Source organism: Hemibagrus wyckioides, linkage group LG07 (genome assembly GCF_019097595.1).
Source record: "Hemibagrus wyckioides isolate EC202008001 linkage group LG07, SWU_Hwy_1.0, whole genome shotgun sequence".
Classification (NCBI taxonomy): domain Eukaryota; kingdom Metazoa; phylum Chordata; class Actinopteri; order Siluriformes; family Bagridae; genus Hemibagrus; species Hemibagrus wyckioides.
This window is the reverse complement of record NC_080716.1, coordinates 1825064-1849416: the sequence shown is the minus strand read 5'-3', so window position 1 is coordinate 1849416 and position 24353 is coordinate 1825064. Positions and strand designations below refer to the sequence as shown.

The following is a 24353-nucleotide window of genomic DNA, read 5'->3' as shown; positions in this document are numbered from 1 at the left end:
ACAAAACTTGTTATTCTTGCTTACCCCCTCTCCCTAATTAGCCCCTGATGTTTTCAAATCCTAGAAACGCCCCTGGTGTTGAAGAAGGTGTATAAGGTGTAAAAGGTGTAGAGGTTGGGGATACTATGTTGTGAGCTTTGAATACGAGTATTTTAAAAAGAAACCAAAAAAAAAATCCAATATAAAACATTAAATTCAGTGAAGTTTTATTTAATTATATAAAATTTCACATATTTAAAGTGGAAATTTACACACACACACGCACATATTGTCATGGACATTTCTTGGGGAACCTGCTAGTATTTTTTTTAATAGTTGCTTAATAAAATAAGGAAAATATTTGAGTAATTGTATTTCATTACCTTAAATAAGTAACTGAAAAAAAGTCCAATCACCTGAATGCAAACCCAGATAGCAAATTGACTCTGGGCTGAGTCTGGCTGAGTTTTGGCTTTAAGTTTGACCCAGATACCATATGGAATTACGGCCCAAAGCTGGCCCAAAAGCTGTTTGCCAAAAGTCAACCAGACCAATACCAGAAACAGACCAAAACTCAGCCAAAACTCCACAGTGTCACCAGAAATCAGCCATAACTGACCTACAACAGTGCCAGAATCCACACGTGTCAGCCAGACAAGAGCCAAAATGCCACCAACTTTAACCCAAAACTAACAAATTATCCAGAAGGTCCACAAAACAGCCAGAACTGGACCAATATTTTGCCAGAATGCCCAGAACTGAACCAGAAATTACCCGTATAATATTTATGATGCAAGGTATTATAAAAGAATGAAACTATACAAATGCAAAGCAGAATGTTTTATTGATGCAGAAAGGGGGGGGGTCTCAACATGAAAAATAAACAGTGGAAAAAAGCTAAGAAACCAGTAAAATAACAACAAATATTTAAAAAAACAAAACTACCAAAGACTACAGAAACCAAGCAATAAATTAAAATGTTAAAGGTGTTCTTTTTCTGCCACCCTCACGGTCACCAGCCAGATGAAACAAACTTTTAATAAATCTTTTGACCACAAGCTCAGTGTCACAGGCACATACACCTCAGCCACACCCCCGCGCTCCCAATCACCGGACTTTTAATCGCGCCACCTGCACCCAATCACACGGCGCCTACTTAAAGCCCTCACCTGCAGAGCACAGCAGCTAGTATTGAGACTGTTCACGAGAAAGTACCGAGTTACTGCTCTAGTATTTCGAGTTGGATATTTCCGTTCCTCGTATTGCCTTTTTCCCCCTGCCTTGGTTATTAAAAGCCGTGTTGGATCTGCTCTCTGTCTCCATGTGTTTTGTGACAGAATACTAGCCCTACAAACAGCGAACTACGAGATCTTACCAGGAAGATGGAAGGTCAGCATGTCGGCACACCCCCTACAGCAGCTCAGCCGCAAACCGACCCATCTGCCGCCCCGGTTCCGCAACAGCCGACAGCTGAACCGCCTTCCCCACCGGACCCTATCATTGCTCTGGCGGCCTCACTACAGCAATCGGTACTGTCCGTGGCGACACCACCAACCTGTCCGGTAGCCAAACCAGCATTATTCTCGGGCGGCGCGGCCGAATGTGTCGGTTTCATTATGCAATGCCAGCTCTATTTTGAACTGGCCCCTCAGTTGTTCCCCGATGACCACGCTAAAATAGCCTTTATCCTGTTGCTGTTGTCCTGGTGAGGCCCGACGCTTGGCAGAGGCCTTGTGGACATCGGAGAGCCCAGTGTTCGCGTCCATAACGAACTTTCTGGCCCACTTCAAGGCGGTTTTCGGTGCAGGCGCTTCCACCCTCTCGACACATGACGAGCTGTTCACTCTACGGCAGGGTAGAAACACCGTCCGCGAGTATACGCTGCGCTTCCGCATGCTGGCGGCATCTAGCGGATGGAATGAGACGGCTCTTCTCGCGGCGTACCGGCAGGGGTTACAGCCCGAGATCCGACGGCAGATGGCCATATATGAAGACTCCAGCAGCCTGGAGGCCTTCCTGTTGAAGGCTCAGACAGTGGCCCAACATCTCGTCGCAGTTCCGGGTGGAGGGAACCACCGTTCCGAGGCTTCACCCAGTGAGGAGTTCTCCGCACCAGAGCCTATGCAAACGGACGTGTACCATCTATCCATGGACGAATGGCAGCGCCGGCTTCAGCATGGGCTCTACCTCTACTGCGGAGAATCTGGTCATTCTATTTCTACCTGTCCCGTCCGTCTGGTCCACCCAGCGGTGAGTACTATCCACCTCAGCTCAGTACTCTCTAATCCTTGGTATCATGATGCCACATTAATGTTTGACTCTCACTCTTATTCTGTCAGCGTGCTCTTTGACTCGGGCGCATCAGGGAATTTTATCTCCACTCGCATCCTCTCTGCATGCTATATCCCACGACAAAGGAACCCAAGGCGCTATTGCATCACAACTATCCAAGGAAAACCGCTGGGTCGAGGACTGGTGCAGTGGCGGATGCCGGAATTGACGCTGCACATCGGCTATATGCATGAGGAGGTGCTCTCGCTGTTGGTGTTGGAGGAGGCCAGGGTGGACGTTGTTCTAGGACACCCATGGCTGGCGCAACATCAACCCACGATTCGGTGGAGCACAGGGTGCATTGAACAGTGGAGCGATCATTGCCTCAGCTCGTGCTTACGCGCACTCCCGCGCCCTCCGCCTAGATCTGTTCTCCTGGGGTCGACGAACATCAAGAGCCCCCTACTGGCCGTGAGGTGGACCTCCCAGGAGAGTATCAGGATTACACGGAGGTGTTTAGCAAAGTCGCCGCTACAAAGCTCCCACCACATCAATCCTGAGATTGTGCTGTGGACCTTCTGCCCAACGCTAAGATGCCCAAAGGGCGTATCTATCCCCTGTCTGTCCCAGAGCACAAGGCCATGGAAGAATATATCAAAGAGGCACTCCGCCAGGGGTTCATACGCCCTTCTACCTCCCCGGCGGCATCCAGCTTCTTCTTTGTGGCAAAAAAGGATGGCGGGCTTCGACCGTGTATCGATTACCAGAATCTTAATACCCAAACGGTGAAATTCGCCTACCCCTTGCCGCTAGTACCAGCTGCTCTCGAGGAGTTACGTGGAGCTCGCATCTTCACCAAGCTGGACCTGAGAAGCACATATAACCTCATCCTCATTCGTCAGGGAGATGAGTGGAAGACGGCGTTCATCACAACTTCTGGGCACTACGAGTTCCGGGTCATGTGATATGGGCTCACAAATGTCCCAGCGGTATTCCAAAACTTCATGAACGAAATCTTCCGTGATATGCTCCACCGGTTCGTCATCGTATACATTGATGACATCTTAATCTACTCTTCCAACCATTCGAAGCACATCCACCATGTCCGTCAGGTACTCGACCGCCTGCGCCGTCACCACCTTTTCCTCAAACTTGAAAAGTGCGAGTTCCACCAAACGGTCGTGCAGTTTCTGGGTTACATCATCTCCACTGCGGGTATTAAGATGGACCAGGCTAAAATAGACGCAGTGATGAACTGGCCGCAGCCAGAGACAGTCAAGGAGCTGCAACGGTTTCTGGGGTTTGCGAATTTCTACCGCCGCTTCATCCACAACTACAGCCAAATCACTGCTCCCCTCACTTCATTATTAGGTGGACAGCCTAAGACACTCACCTGGTCAAAATTAGCGGTCGAAGCCTTCCAACAGCTAAAAGACGCCTTTTGTTCCGCTCCTACATTACTGCATCCTGATCCTAGCCAGCCCTTTGTAGTCGAGATAGATGCCTCTGCGCTAGGAGTAGGAGCGGTGCTGTCACAACGAGGAGGTGAGCCTCTGGCACTCCACCCATGCGTCTTCTATTCAAGGAAACTAACCCCGGCGGAGCGTAACTATGACATTGGAAACCGTGAGCTGTTAGCAATCAAGTTGGCACTGGAGGAATGGCAGCACTGGCTGGAGGGGGCTGTCCATCCCTTTGAAGTCATCACTGATCACAAAAATCTACAATACCTCAAAGAAGCCAAACGCTTAAACCCACGACAAGCGCGCTGGGCGCTGTTCTTCACGAGGTTCCGATTCACAGTCTCCTATCGTCCCGGTTTTAAGAACACAAAAGCCAACGCCCTATCCAGAATGTATTCACCAGACCCTCAATCCAATGCATGTGAACCGGTACTACCTCCAGATCTGTTCGTCTGCCCCATCCTCTGGGCCGTCGACGAGGAAATCCGTGCCGCCTCCGCGAATGAACCCGCTCCGCCGGGGAGCCCAGTAGGCAAAACCTACATTCCAGCGCCCTTCCGTCTTAACCTCCTGGACTCTGTACACTCGTCTCTAGACTCCGGCCATCCGGGCAGACAACGCACCCTCTCACTCCTCCAGAACAGGTATTGGTGGCCAAATATGAGTAAGGATGTAAACCAGTTTGTGAAAGGTTGTTCCGTTTGTGCCGTGATTTCCACACCCCGCCACTTACCGGAAGGGAAACTCATGCCACTCCCTATTCCCCACCGACCATGGTCCCACCTGGGAGTGGACTTCATCACCAACCTGCCCGCGTCGGAAGGCTTCACCACCATCCTCGTCGTGGTAGACCGATTTTCTAAAGCTTGTAAACTCATACCCCTCAAGGGCCTACCCACTGCCCTGGAAACAGCTAAAGCCCTCTTCCACCAAGTGTTCAGACACTTCGGCATTCCCGAAGATATTGTGTCAGATAGAGGGCCCCAGTTTATCTCCAGGATATGGAGGGGTTTCTTAGGACAACTGGGTACATCCGTAAGCTTATCCTCTGGTTACCACCCACAATCTAACGGCCAAACGGAACGGAAAATCCAGGAAATTGGGCACTACCTCCGAGCATACTGCCATGAACGCCAGCATGATTGGAGCCAATACCTGCCCTGGGCCAAGTATGCACAAAACTCACTCCGCCAAGAAACCACCGGACTCACCCCTTTTCAGTGCATACTCGGCTACCAGCCGCCTCTGTTCCCGTGGTCTGGCGAACCTGCTGAAATACCTTCGGTCGATCACTGGTTCCGAGAGAGTGAGAGGGTTTGGGGATCGGCGCATGTCCACCTGCGCCACGCTATTGCGTGGCACAAAGAAGCACCGTGCTACCATCCAGGTGACCGAGTATGGCTTTCCACCCGGGACATCCGCCTCAAACTGCCCTGTAGAATGCTCAGCCCCCGCTATATCGGTCCCTTGAACATCCGTAGGCGCATAAATGATGTGTACTACGAACTCATCCTACCTGCGCACTACCGAATCTCACCCACCTTCCATGTGTCTCTTCTGAAACCATACACTAACCCTGTTCTCCCTCCTCCTACAGAGTCCGAGATCTCGTCGCTGCCCCAGATCGACACAGACAACACGATCTACCAGGTCCGAGAGATAATGAACTCCAGACGACGCAGCGGCCGTGTACAATATCTGGTCGACTGGGAGGGGTATGGTCCCGAGGAAAGATCATGGGTGGACCGGGATGACATCCTCGATCCGGCACTGCTCGCCAACTTCCATCAGCACCACCCAGACCGACCTGCTCCCAGAGGCCGCGGCCACCTCCGTCGTCGCTCTCGGACGTCTGGAGATGCCCGTGGGGGGGGGGGGGATACTGTCACAGGCACATACACCTCAGCCGCACCCCCGCGCTCTCAATCACCGGACTTTTAATCGCGCCACCTGCACCCAATCACACGGCGCCTACTTAAAGCCCTCACCTGCAGAGCACAGCGGCTAGTATTGAGACTGTTCACGAGAAAGTACCGAGTTACTGCTCTAGTATTTCAAGTTGGATATTTCCGTTCGTCGTATTGCCTTTTTTCCCCCTGCCTTGGTTATTAAAAGCCATGTTGGATCTGCTCTCTGTCTCCATGTGTGTTGTGACACTCGGATGTCTGTGCACACACTGGATTTCTTCTTACAGCCTCTAAAATAGGAGCATACAAAAATACATTTAAATAAAAATGAACAATAAATAGAGACAAAGCACATGGGAGGCATGAAGGAGAAAGTTCTAGACTTTCAATAAAAATGCACTTACCAATCACAATGTTTTTTAGCTCCAAAGTCTGGAACAGTGTTTTCCCATTTACACCTCTCCAGTTCACCGCTTTGGCCAAGTCATTTTTGATAGGCTGCCTCATAATTCTCCAGACCGTGTCCTTTACATCCACTCCACCCAGCAATCCTAGTTCAGGTACCTGAAATATTTTTAAAACATATGGTCACCATTAACTTAAAACACTAACATGCTTTTGTGTCTAATTCTGACATTGGATCACACACACCATTTAATTATAACAGTAATTAAAACCAGACAGGGGCATTTCTAGGATTTGAAAACATCAGGGGCTAATTAGGGAGAGGGGGTAAGCAAGAATAACAAGTTTTGTAAGGGCATTTTTTATGTAATGTTGTTTAATAATAAACACAAATTAACACAAACAGTATGGAACTTTAGACAATTTCATTCAATCTTTTTCAGTCTTCAGTCTTGCTACTAAAAAAGGAGTTCATTAAATTCATTACACTTTCTCTCTCACACAGGTACACCGTGGAATATTATCACTTTTGTGAAGCAGTGCCTTTTTTATTATTATTATTTTACAATAATCTTTATTATACTTATTTTTTTATTTTTTATAGCCTCTCTTCTCTCATTCTCTCATCTGTCTTGCTGCTTGTATCTTGTCTACTTCATGTTCTTGGTGATTTTTCTATCCTATTTCTTTGAGGGTGGAATCATCAGAGAGTATCTTGACTTAAACTGTCAGTCACCATACTAGTATTTCTAGTGCTGAGAATTCCTTTATCAATAGACAGAACAGCTGAATGATGGAGTCTGTTCTGGTCCATTGTTCACCTAAGTCATGTCTGTATTTTAACTTAAATACTGCATTAGTTGAATAATAGAAAGTCATGATGTTCAGACTGTAATGTCTTAGCGCTTTAACAGTTTATATTTTATTTAGATCTATCTTTAGGATTATTTAATTTAAGGCTTTTGTACGTCTTGGGTATGGAATAATATTCAAAAGGGTCCTATATGTCAGGTGTTTTCAGAATCAAAGACAGTGGGCCTTCTTTTTGACACAAAATAAAGCTCTGGTAAAAAATAAGAGACCACTGCAAAATAATGAGTTTCTTATGTTTTTTTCTTACAGGTTCATGTATTGGTAAGATGAACAGTTTTTTATTTTTTCATTTTTTGTGAACTGCTGACAATATTTCTCCTAAATTCAAAATATAACTATTGTTATTTAGAGCGTATGTTTAAAGGAAATGACAACACATCAAAATAACCCGAGATCATGCAGTGCTAAATAATGCTTTGGCTAAATAACATTAAGAAATCAGTATTTGGTGGAATAACCCTGATCTGCATGTGTTTTGGCTCCATGATCTCCACCAGTTTCTCACATTGCTGTTGGGGAACTTTATACCACTCTTTTTTGCAAAAAAAAGCAAACAGCTCAGCTTTGCTTGATGGTTTGTGACCATCCATCTTCCTCTTGATGACATTCCAGAGGTTTTCAATAGGGTTCAAGTCAGTTATTTTGATGTGTTGTCATTTCCTTTAAATATATGCTCTAAATAACAATAGTTATATTTTGAATTTAGGAGAAATATTGTCAGCAGTAAGAAACTCATTATTTTGCAGTGGTCTCTTATTTTTTTTACCAGAGCTACATTTATTAGAGTGCACTCTTATGCCAGCAGGTTACTGTAAAAAAAACTTTCCCTTAAAAATGTTTTGCTTCCTTTTCAATTCACTGTTGTTCTCTGCTGTATTACAATCACGTTAAAGGTGGAAAAAGATCTGACAAGATTTGGATGATTTTAATCTTCACATAAACAAAAACATAAATTATTGAATCTTTATGGAACTCACCGATTGTCCCGTCTGTGAAAATAACCCCTCCAACTAAAAGGATTAGGAGTAACATGTTTCCCGCTGAGGCTGTTACAGCTGACTGAGGTACGTCGGTGTGTGTGAGTGTGTGAGTGTGTGTGTGTGTGAGTGTGTGTGTGTGTGTGTGAGTGTGAGTGTGTATTGTTGCCGTCAGTATCTCTTATAACCACTTTCTGATAGAACTCGTTCTTAACTTTCATACTTGGTGACGTGGAACAGCGGCAGTTCCAGTAAATCAGGTGCACAAACTCCACCCATGGTTAAAGTATTATTCCACACACGCCACCTTTTCTTTAAACGCTGAACAGATACGAACAGATGATATGATTTCATTTGTATTTCAGATTAAAACAATTTTATTAAACTTAAATGTAACAACACTGAGAATGACCATTGTGTGAATTTATGTAAAAATTAATGAATATACACTATAAGTTTTGGGACACCCCTCTAAATCATTGAATTCAGGTGTTGTTTTTCAGGGGCTGGGCTCGGCCCCTTAGTTCCAGGGAAATGAACTCTTAATGTCAAATCAATTTCATATTCCTGACTTTGTGGGAACAGTTTGGGGATGACCCCTTCCTGCTCCAACATGACTGTGCACCAGTGCACAAAGCAAGGTCCATAAAGACATGGATGAGCGTGTTTGGTGTGGAGGAACTTCACAGAGTCCTGACCTCAACCTGATAGAACACCTTGGGGATGAATTAGAGCGGAGACTGTGAGCCAGACCTTCTCATCCAACATCAGTGCCTGACCTCACAAATGCGCTTCTAGTGGGAAGGTAAAAAATTTCCATAAACACACTCCTAAACCTTGTGGAAAGCCTTCCCAGAAGAGTTGAAGCTGTTATAGCTGTAAAGGGCGGGAGACAACTCCATATTACATTCATGTGCATGTAAAGGCAGACGTCCCAGTTTTGGCCTGGTTCACAGTCTCCGCTCTAATTCATCCCAAAGGTGTTCTATGGGGTTGAGGTCAGGACTCTGTGCTGGCCAGTCAAGGTCCTCCACACCAAACTCACTCATCCACGTCTTTATGGAGCTTGCTTTGTGCACTGGTGTACAGTCATGTTGGAACAGGAAGGGGTCACCCCCAAACTGTTCCCACAAAGTCGGGAATATGAAATTGATTTAATTTATATATCTCACAAATATTCTGTATCACACAGAGCATTTCCGTAAGCCGATAAAGTACTGATTAAGGATTTTTGAGATGTCTGTCTCTGATGTTCCTTCTGCTCTTGTTGTTCCTACTGCTCCTGTCACTGCCCAGAGACTGAGGTGAAAGAGTAGAGGAAACGGCAAGTCCAAGGCCTAAATCAATCTTCTTTACGGAGGGCGAGTGAACTGCCAAGCCTCTGGCGCTGTTAGCTGCTGATGGCCTGGGGAATCTGGAAGATCTGGTCAGAAAGTAAAAACAATACTGATGTGTGTTGACAAGCATAATGGGTTGCTCTGAGCAAGGAAAAGGTTTGAAGGATTCCATTCATCGTATTTTCAGTGTACACACAGTGGAGATCTGATATAAAGTGCTCGTGTGCTGCAGGTTTACCTGAGAGAAACGGAGCTACGTGCCGAACTCAGCTTTGAACTCCTGCTCGACGGGGTTGGTGCAGGAGAGGGAAGAGCAAGCCCGGCCTACGACAGAAAACATATCATTTACATACAATTTCCATGTTCAGGACTGTTCCTCCATTTGAGCACTAAGCAGCTCTTCACCTGCATGAAGTACGTCTGTAACGTCTCCTGGAGGTCAGGGTGCTGCTCCATGACTTCCAGAAACAGCTTATTGACCGTCTTCTTGCAGTCTTTCAGTACTTTTTGATTGAGGTCACGTTCCTCAAAGGTCTCCTTTTTGGTGTTTTTGCTAGAGCGGATCTCCTTTGTCAGCTTTAAGGACTGTTGAGGGAATAAATACCGTCAAATTTAAGAAAAAACAAATGGAAAACACAAGAGAATATTCATTTGTAACAAGACTTTTGTTCCCCACAGAATAGTTTCACCCTGTCGTGGAATCCTGCTTAATGTATAATCAGCATTCCAAAAAAGGTATGCAAAAAAAAAAAAGTTGCTTTATCAAAATCAAGCTATGTCTATTCAATGGCTACAAATTGCATGAATGCAGGATATCTGACCTGCTTGGTAGCCCTGTCCCATTTTTCCTGCTGAGAAATGAGCTCGGCTTTGAAAGAGACAACTTGTGTTTCCAGATCTGCTTTTCTATGTCTCTCAACACCTTCTTCTTGCTGCAGGCTGTTGAGTGAGCTGCTCATGACCTGGCAAAGAAAAGAGAATTTTAAAAAACAACACTGGAATGCAGATCTGAAACCGATCATATATGATTTCTGTGGGTTAAATAATTACACAAAAATGCCATGATGAGGAGATAATAATCAGTGTTATTCACTTCACCTGGCACTGCTCACAATGTTATGGCTGATCGGTTTATATATATCAATATATAAAGTATTAAATCTATTTTTTAAATTAAAACGTCAGATGGGATTAGTCAGAAAAGCGACTAAGAAAATCAGCGTAATGCTCAAATCATGAGGACCTTTTCCCAAATGTTTGTCTCTTGGCAATCTCCAAGTGAGATTTCATTTGGCGTGGCCAGATTTGTGGAATGTCTGCCATGTAATTGTACTACGAAACATGCATTCTCCTATGTGAACCCTTATATGCTGGTTCTCACACCTCCTTATGAATAAAAATATCAATCAATCAGACCATGAAGGAACAAGTCAAAGATAATCATCTTTGAAATATTAACTAAGAAAAAATCTGCTTCAATTGTTCTGAACAGCTTGCACTCCTCACAGTCATAACTATGTACTTTTAGTTTTCATTTCACTGTCACGCCTGAGTAATGAATAGTACATAATGAATAACATGTTTCATGTATTAGTCATTTCATGATCAGTCCTTTCTCTGCATGGCAGTATATTAAAAATGGTGTTAAAAATGCCAATGTATAGGATAAGAGAGATTCTCCATAACATCCTCTGATGCTTAGACGGACCTCAAAGTTTTCCTGCAGCTCTCTGATTTGGCGTCTCTTGAACTTGCCCTTCTCGTCCGCCGCCCTTTTCTGTTCCTCTAACTTCAATTTCTCTTGATACTCGGGGCCTACAAAGTGAAAACACAACTGGTAAAGTATTTGATTGTGTTTATATGATCACACATCCAGACACTAGGTAGATATATTAAGGAAAAGCAACTGAACCAAAAGCAGAACTTTGAGATTCTTCCTGGATCTGGTTTAGTGAATAATTAAAATCTGCAGTAATGAAATTCAACTATCAACAAGTAATAGGTTTTGAAAATACAGGACGTCATGCACATACTGGACTCTTTGATGGATTTACGATAGGCGCTGTTATGATTATTGAGCAGGTGCATGGTATTTTCCAACGCCTTATTCTCTTTCTCTATCATGCGGATCTTGGCGTCCAAATCGTCGCCCTTGCACTGAAGCTCCTCCTTCTCTTGAGCTGCCTTTAAGACGGAAACGGGAATCAAACTTGGGCTACGTAATTAAATTATATTTGCAATTTCCTTTAGAATCTGGTAATGTGATGTTGCTACCTTGATAATGTAATAGGCCTGGGATTTGTCTTCCTCGCCCTCTGGTGCAGCCATGGAAATGTTGACGATCTCGTATTTTTTCTTCATCTTGTCAACTTTGGACAGTCGTTCATACAACTGGGCACTGAAAAGAAGCATTAAGCAGCATCATGAATGACCACATGGATTATGGGATATGGGACATGGCACAGTAGCACCCAATAAAAAAAGATGGCTGTCCTCATAGTGTTTGATTCATTTTGATGACTGTGTGAAAGTACTGCAGTTAGACCAGTAGCTATAATGCAAATGCCAGTGTTGTCTTCCTACTCATGCCCCACCTGAGACGCTGTATCTCCTGCTCAGTGATCTTCAGCTGCTTGGTGCACATTTTCTGATACACACAGATCTCCTTCTGCTGCTCCTTCATTAATTTCTGAAGCTTCAGCTTCCTCTTCTCCTGAGAGAGGACGCCATCCGCCCTGTCATACAGCAAGGTCCTGAGACGCTTCACCTGCAGCTGCTGGATATTGTTCTCCACTATGCTGTCCTAATGGAGGAAGAGTGTCAAGAGTGTGATGTGGTCGTTGTAGGACAGCATATAAAGTCTATAAAGTAAGATCTATAACTAATAACTTGTCTGTCTCAACAAAATGTGACCATCTGAAGTAAAAAACAGAAACTGATATGGTTGGTCATTTAAAACTTTAACCAGCACTGATTACGATTTAGGTTTCCTGTGCAATGTAGCTACTGGCCACAAAGGAAAAAACACTGCTGTAATTTTCCCAAACAGATGTTGTTGTGAGTGCGGACCTGTTTCTTGAGACAAAGTCTCTTCAGCTCTTTGTTCAAGGTGTCATCAACGAGGTTCAATTCCTCAATCTTTGTGGTCAGGTCTTGCTTATCTGCTTCCGTCTTCTCATTCTCTTTCCCCACAAAACGGATATCATTCTGCGAATACACAAGCACAGGTGTTAAGGTCAATATGTGTCAGAGTTTTCCCTCACTACTGCTTTTGACCAGTTTGTCTTCACCTGAAGCTTCTTGAGCTGTGCTGCAAGCAAGTCAGCTGCCCTTTTCTTTTCCTCCAATACCGCACTCAGCTCAGAGACCTGATTTTCCAGAACCTGTTTCTCCTCTTCGTTCACGTTGCCACTCAGACGGGCCATCTTCTCCTCCAGATACTGGATCTGGAATTCCTGGTAAATTCAGAATAAACTTTTAGTTAGATGCACATGAGGACAAGATCTGGGATCATGAGGAGACTACAGGACTGCTTGTATGATAAGTATGAATATTTGTTATGGTCTGGATGCCTTGCCTGGTTGTTGATGTAGTCCTGCTGCCTGAGAACATTTTGGTCCAGTTTACTGAGGCGGTTGTCCAGGCTGGACAGAGCTACACGACTGCCTGAGATATCTGCTATGACATTTTTCTCTTTTGCTCTCAGCGTCTGTAGCTCCTGCGTTTTCTGGGAGAGGAGCTTTTTTTCCCGCTGGATTTGAGTGTTAAGTTCCTGTATACAAAAGAAACACACTGCTATTAACCAAAATGAGGCGGGATAAAAAGCAAGATCTTATACCAGAGTGTGTTTGAATGTGTGAATATGATTGGTGTTGGTTCATTTTCTAGGACAGCAGTTTTGACTGAAGTGCTCACTTTGAGGTGTTTCTTCAGGTCTCGGTGCAGCTTTTCCATCTGAGCGGCTCTCTCCTCCACGCTAAGAGCTTCCTCCGTCACGCCCTGCAACTTCGCTTTGAGAGCGATGATGTACCGCTGCCTGTCCTCCAATCTGCAAGGAATACAGAATGAGCTGTAGAGGCTAAAGACAAGATCAAGTTTGTGCAGTATTTACTTCCGCCATTAGCAAGAGAAATGAAATCCTCAAAGAATATTTTTTAAATGGCGCAAACATTCTCCCTTCAGTGTCCTCAGTCCATTTTACTGGGCCACTAAAGCTTTTTGTAATAATGAGGCAGAATTACTTTGCTGTTTTAATGTTGATGTCCTTCTTGATGCTCGCTAAGTGGGATCTCTTAGCCTCCAGGTCTGTAGCAGTGCGATTCACCTCGCCCTTTAGGCTCACCAGCTGTGAAAGTGCAACATGTTAATATCAGAGCCTCCTCATTATAACCAAGTAGGTGATGTACTGTAGCCAATGCAGCTATAGGAACATGCCTCATCTTGCAGTCGAGTGCGGTTGCTCTCCTCTTCCTGAAACTGTTGCCATAGGGTGTTGGCCTGGCGTTCGGCTGCGGCGATCTTCTTCTCGCAGTCCTTGTTGTTGTCCACCTCATAAGCTAGGAAGTTCTGCTTCTCGTTTAGCAGTGCTTTGCGTTCACAGATCGTATGCTTCGTCTCCACCTGCAGCTAAAAGTAAAAAATCAATAAATTAAATTATTTTTTTACTTTTAAAATACCAGTTTATTTCCCTCAAGCATGTCTCAGTGTAGCTTGTTACCAGAGCACACTGATGTATATCCTGGTCTTTCTTCCTCATCTGCTTGATAGAGTTCTCCCACTGTGTGATCAGCTCCTGTCTCTCCACGTTGGCCTGCTGCACCAGCTCGGCCGTCTTCTCCACAGCCACCTGTGCTCAACACACATTTTATCTGGTGAATGAAATGGACTTTTTGTCTCTTTATGGCTTTAAGAGTAAGATGCTGGAGAAAACTGACCTGTGCCATGATGGTCTCAGTGGCCTCATTTTCCAAAGTTTTTCTCTTGCGGTTCGCCTCCAGCGTCTGCTTGTCTATGTTCAGAGTCAGCTCCTGTTTGGCACATATAAAAAACATAAATACTATAAGTGTTACGTAAACATAAATATGTAAATATGTATAAAACAGACTGCATAATATTCCAGCTGGGTTTTTTTTTCTTTCAGGAAAAATGTCAACTCTGTGTTTGAGTGGGTTTCAGTCATATTATCACACAGAGACAATGGGTGTCTGTCACACACAGCATGCAGAAGATGCTTTATCAATGGCATGAAAGAACCTTGCTACACCCACATATCTTAGACGCTATCAGCTCTGCTTTAGAATCTGCTTTAGGATCAAACGCTGTGTTAGTGTATGCACCTATGTAGCGCTGGCTATGTTTTAAAAGAAGATATTAACAGACTCACTCGAATCCTGCTCTCATCTTGATGTGCATACTTGACGATGGTCATGATGTCCTCGTCTTTGCGAGCCGATTCCTCCAGCCAGGCGTCCAAAGTTTGCTGGTCCATGTTCACCTGCCCCTTGAGGACCTCTATCTTCTGTGTGGCTTTGAAGATGTTGTTCTGAGCAGCGAAGAAAACATTTCAGATATAAACCATATGTTTGGCCCTGTATGTTATTGTATGTTATATGAAAGTGAGACTCCGTCTAAGAGAGAGCAGAGAATCTATAACCTCCTTTGAGTTCTTCCTCTCTCGCAGCGATTTGAGCTCGCTTTGCTGTTGAGAAATCTCCTGACGAAGCCGTCCCTTCTCTCTGTCGGACAAGGCCTTGAAATGCAGCCCGGACTCCGTTTGCTTCTCCACAGCCCTACACAGGGCCTGCACACAGACACGTCACATATCAATTAACCTCAAATCTACTACAGCAGTCGCCTTTCAGAAAATAAATTGCTGTTAAGGTCAAACACTGGGCATAATTTTCACCTGAGAGTGAATGCGCTCTTGCTGGACGTTTGTCGTATGCTCAGTCATGGCACTGATCCGGTCCTTGAGCTTGCTCACTCTGTTTTCCACATTTGCTCGATCTTTCTGTTTTCTCTGGATCTGGTGGATGGAGGAGATATTATTTGTCCACATTCATGCACCAAACATCGATCAGGCATAACATTCTGAGCACTGAGAGGTGACGTGAATAAGACTGATGATTTCAACTGATGATGACAAATTACAGGACTTAAAGAACCTACTGCTAACATCTTGGTGCCAGATACCACAGCACACCTTTAGGGATCTAGTGGAGCCCATGCTTCGATGGGTCAGGGCTGTTTTGGCAGCAAAAGGGGGACCGACACAATATTAAGCAGGTGGTCATAATGTTATGACTGATCATAACTGATCTCATGATCTTTCCAGTCTGGCAAATATGTATTACCATGACAAGCGTTTTGTAACAAGAGTTAGTAAGCTAGCTATAGTTGATAATGGGTACAACAACAACCAAAAGTCTTTCATTTACCTTTCTACTTTTCTAATAATTTCTCATATCGTTAGGTCTTTCCTTACCTCATCTAGCAAAGCTTTATTCTCGGCGTTAAACGTGAGATTTGTGTTCCAGCCAATCTCAGCTAAAAGCCCCGATATAACCGCGTTATCCATTTTATTTTGTTTAAAGCAAATAATCTTTCACTTGCTAAATTCAGCTTCAACCTCGAGGATCGTGCTGCGTTGTGTTGTGGGTCACTTAGCAATGGGGTCCACGCGCGTCCCTCGTCACAGAATCAGAATCACGTTCTGTTGCTAGGTGCAGCAAAACGTCAGAAAAACGTCAGCAAAACGTCAGCAAAGGGCACTTTACAGTACTAGGAATTTGTCTTGGTGTCAGGTGCAAACATATACACAGAGATGAAATGTGTACATAAGTTTAGAATAAACTAGAATAAATGAAACTAGAATGTTGCATTTCCAGAAGAAAATGCGTGTGATTGCGAAAAGCAAAGCTATATGTTGCTTAAACTATTGCAATACATTGTCAAATAATAAATACAAGCTAAAGTCACAGTTAAAAAAAAACGTTTAAGGTAGATTATGTGGCTGTAGAGTAAGAAATCAAGCTGTAGGAACAGTTTAAAGACGATACGACCTTAAAAAATCCTCTTCACTCCCTCTAGCGGACATCTCACACAGTAGCGATCTGAAGTCCGTGAAAATACATTTAAATATCCATCTAAAATAAACTATAATACTTATCAGCATGAAAAGTACTAGCACACTTAAGCAGCATTTCAGCATTGGAACCATGTTTCTAGCTATTACCGTTTAAGCGATATGTTGCTTAAACTATTGCAAGAAATTCTCAAATAATATATAAATACAACTCCGAGCAGGTCTCGAGCATGGGAGGAGCGCGCCCTAACAAAGTGCCAAATACAAGCGATGAGATGAACAAGCTACACATGCTTAAACTATTGCAAGACATTCTCAAATAATAAATACAAGCTAAAGTTACAGTTAAAATATGAAGTCTAAATGAACTAGCATGTGCGCTCTGCTTAAATGTCCGGAGTAATGTTTTACATGCACAGCATGTACAGGTAGTATGTAAGTAGTTTAAGGTAGTATGTGTAGTAGTATTTACCAACACTTACCGCTAGCCTCCATTAAATATATACAAGCTACGCAGTCATAATAATAATAATAATAATAACAATAATAAATAGTGACGATAACACTAATTAACCTATTAAGATGAGGTTTACATGCACAGCACCTACCTATAGCCTCTGTTAAATATATACACGCTAAATATGCTTAAAATATTGCAAAACATTCTCAAATAATAAATACAAACTAAAGTTACAGTAAAATATGTAGTCTATATAATAGTAGTCTAAATATGTAGTCAAATTAAAATATGAAGTCTAAACGAATTAGCGTATGGGGTTCCATAGCCACGGACCATTAAGGGTGTCCAATTCAGTTGAGCATCTGTGGGATGTATTGGACAAACAAGTCTGATCCATGGAGGCCCCACCTCACAACTTAGTGGACTTAAAGGATTTGCTGCTAACATTTTGGTGCCAGATACCACAGCAAACCTTTAGGGATCTTGTGGAGCCCATGTCTCAATGGGTCAGGGCTGTTTTGGCAGCAAAACTGGGGACTGACACAAGTCAGGTGGTCATAATGTTATGGCTGATCAGTGTATACCCTCTTTATCCAATTGTTGATTTTTTTAGTGGATGGCTTCCTCTAGACACTTCACTGTTTCGACTTCACCATATTTCAGAGCTTAAAATCTCACTGCCTGTCAGTCGGTTGTTTACTGAATCTGGTTCCTTTCCCGATTTCTTTCTCATACCAGATGAGGCAGTTTTTCCTTTCCATTGCTGATTCTCGCTGTAGGCCTGTATAATAATGACCACACCTTATTTTGTTAGTTTTAAACCTTACCTTAAAATTCCCTGTCACTTCTTCAGTTCTTCACATCAGGCAGACCAGGATTTGTTCATGTGTGTACACAGAGCAAACCAAAACCAGAGTATTTGTTCAAAACAACTACAAACTCCTACTTTAAAAAGTGAATTACTATAAAGATATTATGGCATGGCTTATTGGTCAAGTTATTGAGAGAATTAGCAAAGAACTTTTAAGAAATTCATTTTTGTGGAAAAAAAAAACAAGAAACAAAACATTTCTAGTTTTCTAAGTTTTCTCCATTCTACATTTATTCATTCATTCAAATTAACATTGTTCATTCATTCATTATTGACAAATCAATCAAAGTTACGTTCACTATACCTTTAATTGAAAATCTCAAAAGAACTGCAAAAGCAACGGTTTAGAAAAAGTGAAAATGATTAAATGTGAATAGACTCAACTAAAAAATAAAAGAAGATTGATGGCCTTGAACCTTCTTCTGATGCAACTCTTCATACTTCATACCCGGTTAATGCTTATTACGTTGCCCCTTATGTTGTAGCCTGATAGATATGATAAAGACTAGATTTAATGAAAGAGAGAGAGAGAGAGAGATGGAAGTTTCTCTCTCACTATATTTTCTCCTGCGACTAAACCCAGCTCTCTCGCAAAACCCATCAACAGTAACTTAAGTCTGAATAAAGTTTTTAACTTAAAATATCTTTACATTTTTTATCCAGCGGAACAAAACTATATTGAATTGGAAACGTAAAAACAAAAAAAGAAAAATTAAAGGATTTAAAATTCGACCTAAAATTGAGTTCCTGGTGGAAGATCTGGAAGACTTTAAAAGCTTCCTACCTGCTGCAAAATGCTGTTGGCTTTATCTTTATCCAGCGGCACAGAAGATCTGGCCAAAGCTCGCACCCCGATACGGAAAGGATACACTGTAGAAAATACAGATCACTTTAAATATCTGTGGATGGTTTTATTTTATCCCTAAACCATGCTATGACAAGGGAGTACCGTGCTAGCATTGCAAGTACAGTGAAACCTCGCCATACGAATTTTCACCTTAAGAATTTAAATTTTGCGTTGGCATACGAACTGAACCCAACCAAACACCATCTAAGTCCGGGAGCCGTTCAAAACTTGTTTGCGTCAGTGGGAAGCCAAGCAAAGCCAATCGAAGTAGTTGGTTGTCAGTGAAAGCTGTTTGGAAAGAGTCAACCCACGATACCAACGTTGTCTTCAGAATGCGTTTATAAGCTCTGGGATTTTTTGCTTGTTTTTTTGTTGACAGATTGGTGACGTGGGTGGTCTGTTCTATTTTTATCCCAATCTTGGTGGCATGACTTCCTGTGAGGACTCGCGACTCTTAGAATTTGGTAATATTGGTAATATTTTTGGGTGGCTGGAATGGATTGTCTGCATTTATATTATTTCTTATTGGAGAAATTCATTTCACAATACAACTTTTCACTGCGATGGACTGGCGACCTGTCCAGGGTGTACCCCTGCCTTTCGCCCTATGTGTGCTGGGATAGGCTCCAGCAGACCCCCGTGACCCTAGGAATCCTAGGAATAAGCAGGTATAGACAATGAATGAATGAATGAATGAATACAACTTTTCACCTCCAGAACGAATTAAATTTGTATGCCAAGGTTCCGCTTTACACTATATAACACTACACGATGATGTATAATAACAGTACACTGTGATGTATAATAACAGTACACTGTGATGTATAATAACAGTACACTGTGATGTATAATAACAGTACACGATGATGTATAATAACAGTACACTGTGATGTATAATAACAGTACACTGTGATGTATAATAACAGTACACTGTGATGTATAATAACAGTACACTGTGATGTATAATAACAGTACACTGTGATGTATAATAACAGTACACTGTGATGTATAATAACAGTACACTATGATGTATAATAACAGTACACTGTGATGTATAATAACAGTACACAATGATGTATAATAACAGTACACTGTGATGTATAATAACAGTACACAATGATGTATAATAACAGTACACTGTGATGTATAATAACAGTACACTGTGATGTATAATAACAGTACACTGTGATGTATAATAACAGTACACTGTGATGTATAATAACAGTACATTGTGATGTATAATAACAGTACACTGTGATGTATAATAACAGTACACTGTGATGTATAATAACAGTACACTGTGATGTATAATAACAGTACACTATGATGTATAATAACAGTACACTGTGATGTATAATAACAGTACACAATGATGTATAATAACAGTACACTGTGATGTATAATAACAGTACACAATGATGTATAATAACAGTACACTGTGATGTATAATAACAGTACACTGTGATGTATAATAACAGTACACTGTGATGTATAATAACAGTACACTGTGATGTATAATAACAGTACATTGTGATGTATAATAACAGTACATTGTGATGTATAATAACAGTACACTATGATGTATAATAACAGTACACTGTGATGTATAATAACAGTACACTGTGATGTATAATAACAGTACACTGTGATGTATAATAACAGTACACTGTGATGTATAATAACAGTACATTGTGATGTATAATAACAGTACACTACGATGTATAATAACACTACACTATGATTTATAATAACAGTACACTGTGATATATAATAACAGTACACTGTGATGTATAATAACAGTACACTGTGATGTATAATAACAGTACACTATGATGTATAATAACAGTACACTATCCCGTATAATAACAGTACACGATGATGTAGAATAACAGTACACAATGATGTATAATAACAGTTCACTATGACTTTTAATAACAGAACACTATGATGTATAATAACAGTACACTGTGATGTATAATAACAGTTCACTATGATTTTTAAAAACAGTACACAATGATGTATAATAACAGTACACTATACCGTATAATAACAGTACACTCTGATGTATAATAACAGTACACTATGATGTATAATAACAGTACACTCTGATGTATAATAACAGTACACTATGATGTATAATAACAGTACACTATGATGTTTAATAACAGTACACTATACCGTATAATAACAGTACACTATGATGTATAATAACAGTACACTATGATGTTTAATAACAGTACACTATACCGTATAATAACAGTACACTATGATGTATAGTAACAGTACACTATGATGTTTAATAACAGTACACTATGATGTTTAATAACAGTACACTGTGATGTATAATAACAGTACACTGTGATGTTTAATAACAGTACACTGTGATGTATAATAACAGTACACTCTGATGTATAATAACAGTACACTATGATGTATAATAACAGTACACTATGATGTTTAATAACAGTACACTATGATGTTTAATAACAGTACACTATGATGTATAATAACAGTACACTATACCGTATAATAACAATACACTATGATGTTTAATAACAGTACACTGTGATGTATAATAACAGTACACTATACCGTATAATAACAGTACACTATACCGTATAATAACAGTACACTATACCGTATAATAACAGTACACTATGATGTATAATAACAGTACACTATGATGTTTAATAACAGTACACTATACCGTATAATAACAGTACACTATGATGTATAATAACAGTACACTATACCGTATAATAACAGTACACTATACCGTATAATAACAGTACACTATGATGTATAATAACAGTACACTATGATGTTTAATAACAGTACACTATACCGTATAATAACAGTACACTATGATGTATAATAACAGTACACTATGATGTTTAATAACAGTACACTATACCGTATAATAACAGTACACTATGATGTATAGTAACAGTACACTATGATGTTTAATAACAGTACACTATGATGTTTAATAACAGTACACTGTGATGTATAATAACAGTACACTGTGATGTATAATAACAGTACACTGTGATGTATAATAACAGTACACTCTGATGTATAATAACAGTACACTATGATGTATAATAACAGTACACTCTGATGTATAATAACAGTAAATTATGATGTATAATAACAGTACACTATGATGTATAATAACAGTACACTATGATGTATAATAACAGTACACTATACCGTATAATAACAGTACACTATACCGTATAATAACAATACACTATGATGTTTAATAACAGTACACTATGATGTATAATAACAGTACACTATACCGTATAATAACAGTACACTATGATGTTTAATAACAGTACACTATACCGTATAATAACAGTACACTATGATGTATAATAACAGTACACTATGATGTTTAATAACAGTACACTGTGATGTATAATAACAGTACACTATGATGTATAATAACAGTACACTATACCGTATAATAACAGTACACTATGATGTTTAATAACAGTACACTATACCGTATAATAACAGTACACTATGATGTATAATAACAGTACACTATGATGTTTAATAACAGTACACTATGATGTATAATAACAGTACACTATACCGTATAATAACAATACACTATGATGTTTAATAACAGTACACTGTGATGTATAATAACAGTACACTATACCGTATAATAACAGTACACTATGATGTTCCAAAACCTCCTAAAATTAAGGTTAATCAAAGCACAAGATTATAATAGTCCAAAAGTTATTAAAATAAACAGGTAAATACGCGATATATACAACGACACACACTGCAAGCCAACAAACGTATCTTGTTGACACAACACTGGGCACGTGCGATTTAATTGGCCAATTCGTGCGTTTCTGTGGGCGGGCCGCGATTGGCAAAGGACGACAGAAATGCAAGATATTCCATGGGTGCGGCCATCATTGTATGTCCATCTTTTCAGCGCAGGGATTGGGGAAGAAAGATGTAGAAAGATGTAACGGGCCGATGTGATTGGCCGAGAAAGATTTACAGGGTGAGCTATGATTGGCCAGCTGACCCAGACTAAACCCTATTGAAAACCTCTGGAATGTCATCAAGCGGAAGATGGATGGTCACAAACCATCAAGCAAACCTGAGCTGTTCACTTTTTTGCAAAAAGAGTGGTATAAAGTTCCCCAACAGCAATGTGAGAAACTGGTGGAGATCATGGAGCCAAAATACATGCAGATCAGGGTTATTCCACCAAATACTGATTTCTTAATGTTATTTAGCCAAAGCATTAACACAGTTTGTTTACAAATGATTAAAATTTTGTTCACTGCATGAAAAGTGTGATTTTCGTCAGTTAACGACTCTGTAAATTACCATAGAAGTTTCAGGTTAACGACTGTTCACAGGAATGTGCAGGCAGCACAGATAATTGTCGGAATCTGTCAGAAATTGACTTGGAATAAGCTTGGCAGTTGACCCCCCCATGTACACTCACTCAAAACACTCCGTTGTTTCCGAAGCAAATAAACACGTTGTTTTAACTCCGTACTTTTTGCCTCCACAGATTAAGCTCACCATATAATGAGACGGTCACCTCATTTTTAGTTGGTGCACTGTCCATAAACCTGGAATTGCGTGATGAAGGCCTGGATAAAAATGACTTTGTTGGTAAGTAATTTTCACTGTGTTGTTGTTGTTATTTAGTTGTTGTTACATTTTGTTGTCACCATGTTGTTCTTAATCCTGTTTTTGTTATTTATCTGTGTAGTTATGTTTGGTCGGTTGTAGTTTTTTAAAAACCCATTCACTTGTTACTAGTTGCCTGCAAGAGATACTACGAGACGTAGAAATTTCCGGTAAAGCCTGCCAGAGCTAGCAAATGTGGCTGCAGCTAATAAGACCTCAGCCCGGAGTTGCCAGAGGAGGAAGAGGGTAAGACAGATTAGAATTAAATTCGTTTTACTTATTTCTGTTGCATTACTATAAACTGTAATGATGACGTTTATGCTTATTATATGTAACAATTGTGTTTTCAGCTCTTGGGGGCGAGGCAAAGTGTAACGGCTACGGACGAAGTGGAGGCACTGTTGGATGAGAAGGTCTGGCTCTCAGTCTCCGCTCTAATTCATGCCAAAGGTATTCTATCAGGTTGAGGTCAGGACTCTGTGAAGTTCCTCCACATCAAACTCACTCATCCATGTCTTTATGGAGCTTGCTTTGCGCACTGGTGTACAGTCATGTTGGAACAGGAAGGGGTCATCCCCAAACTGTTCCCACAAAGTCGGGAATATGAAATTGATTTAATTTATATATCTCACAAATATTCTGTATCACACAGAGCATTTCCCGTAAGCCGATAAAGTACTGATTAAGGATTTTTGAGATGTCTGTCTCTGATGTTCCTTCTGCTCCTGTTGTTCCTACTGCTCCTGTCACTGCCCAGAGGCTGAGGTGAAAGAGTAGAGGAAACGGCAAGTCCAAGGCCTAAATCAACCTTCTTTACGGAGGGCGAGTGAACTGCCAAGCGTCTGGCGCTGTTAGCTGCTGATGGCCCGGAGAATCTGGAAGATCTGGTCAGAAAGTAAAACAATACTGATGTGTGTTGACAAGCATAATGGGTTGCTCTGATTGAACGAGGAAAAGGTTTGAAGGATTCCATTCATCGTATTTTCAGTGTACACACAGTGGAGATCTGATATAAAGTGCTCGTGTGCTGCAGGTTTACCTGAGAGAAACGGAGCTACGTGCCGAACTCAGCTTTGAACTCCTGCTCGACGGGGTTGGTGCAGGAGAGGGAAGAGCAAGCCCGGCCTACGACAGAAAACATATCATTTACATACAATTTCCATGTTCAGGACTGTTCCTCCATTTGAGCACTAAGCAGCTCT

At 41.4% G+C, this 24353-nt stretch overlaps 1 protein-coding gene and 1 long non-coding RNA gene across 2 annotated transcripts; both read right to left on the bottom strand.

Moving 5' to 3' along the window:
• Nucleotides 1-251: 251 nt before the first annotated feature.
• Nucleotides 252-8033, bottom strand: LOC131355637 (uncharacterized). Its single transcript, XR_009204882.1, has 3 exons — nucleotides 7876-8033; nucleotides 6025-6184; nucleotides 252-5910 (listed from the first exon to the last, which is right to left on the bottom strand). It is a non-coding gene; the product is annotated as an uncharacterized LOC131355637 (long non-coding RNA).
• A 3213-nt stretch (nucleotides 8034-11246) lies between these two features.
• LOC131355866 (coiled-coil domain-containing protein 39-like) lies at nucleotides 11247-15270 on the bottom strand (the record flags this gene model as incomplete). The annotated part of the gene is made up of 14 exons (XM_058394406.1): nucleotides 15118-15270; nucleotides 14866-15012; nucleotides 14596-14754; nucleotides 14147-14239; nucleotides 13930-14058; nucleotides 13647-13838; nucleotides 13454-13557; nucleotides 13128-13260; nucleotides 12790-12984; nucleotides 12503-12667; nucleotides 12282-12419; nucleotides 11807-12015; nucleotides 11487-11610; nucleotides 11247-11396 (listed from the first exon to the last, which is right to left on the bottom strand). Coding segments are annotated over exons 1-14 (2091 nt in total), but the record flags the coding sequence as incomplete, so codon positions are not given.
• Nucleotides 15271-24353: the final 9083 nt, after the last annotated feature.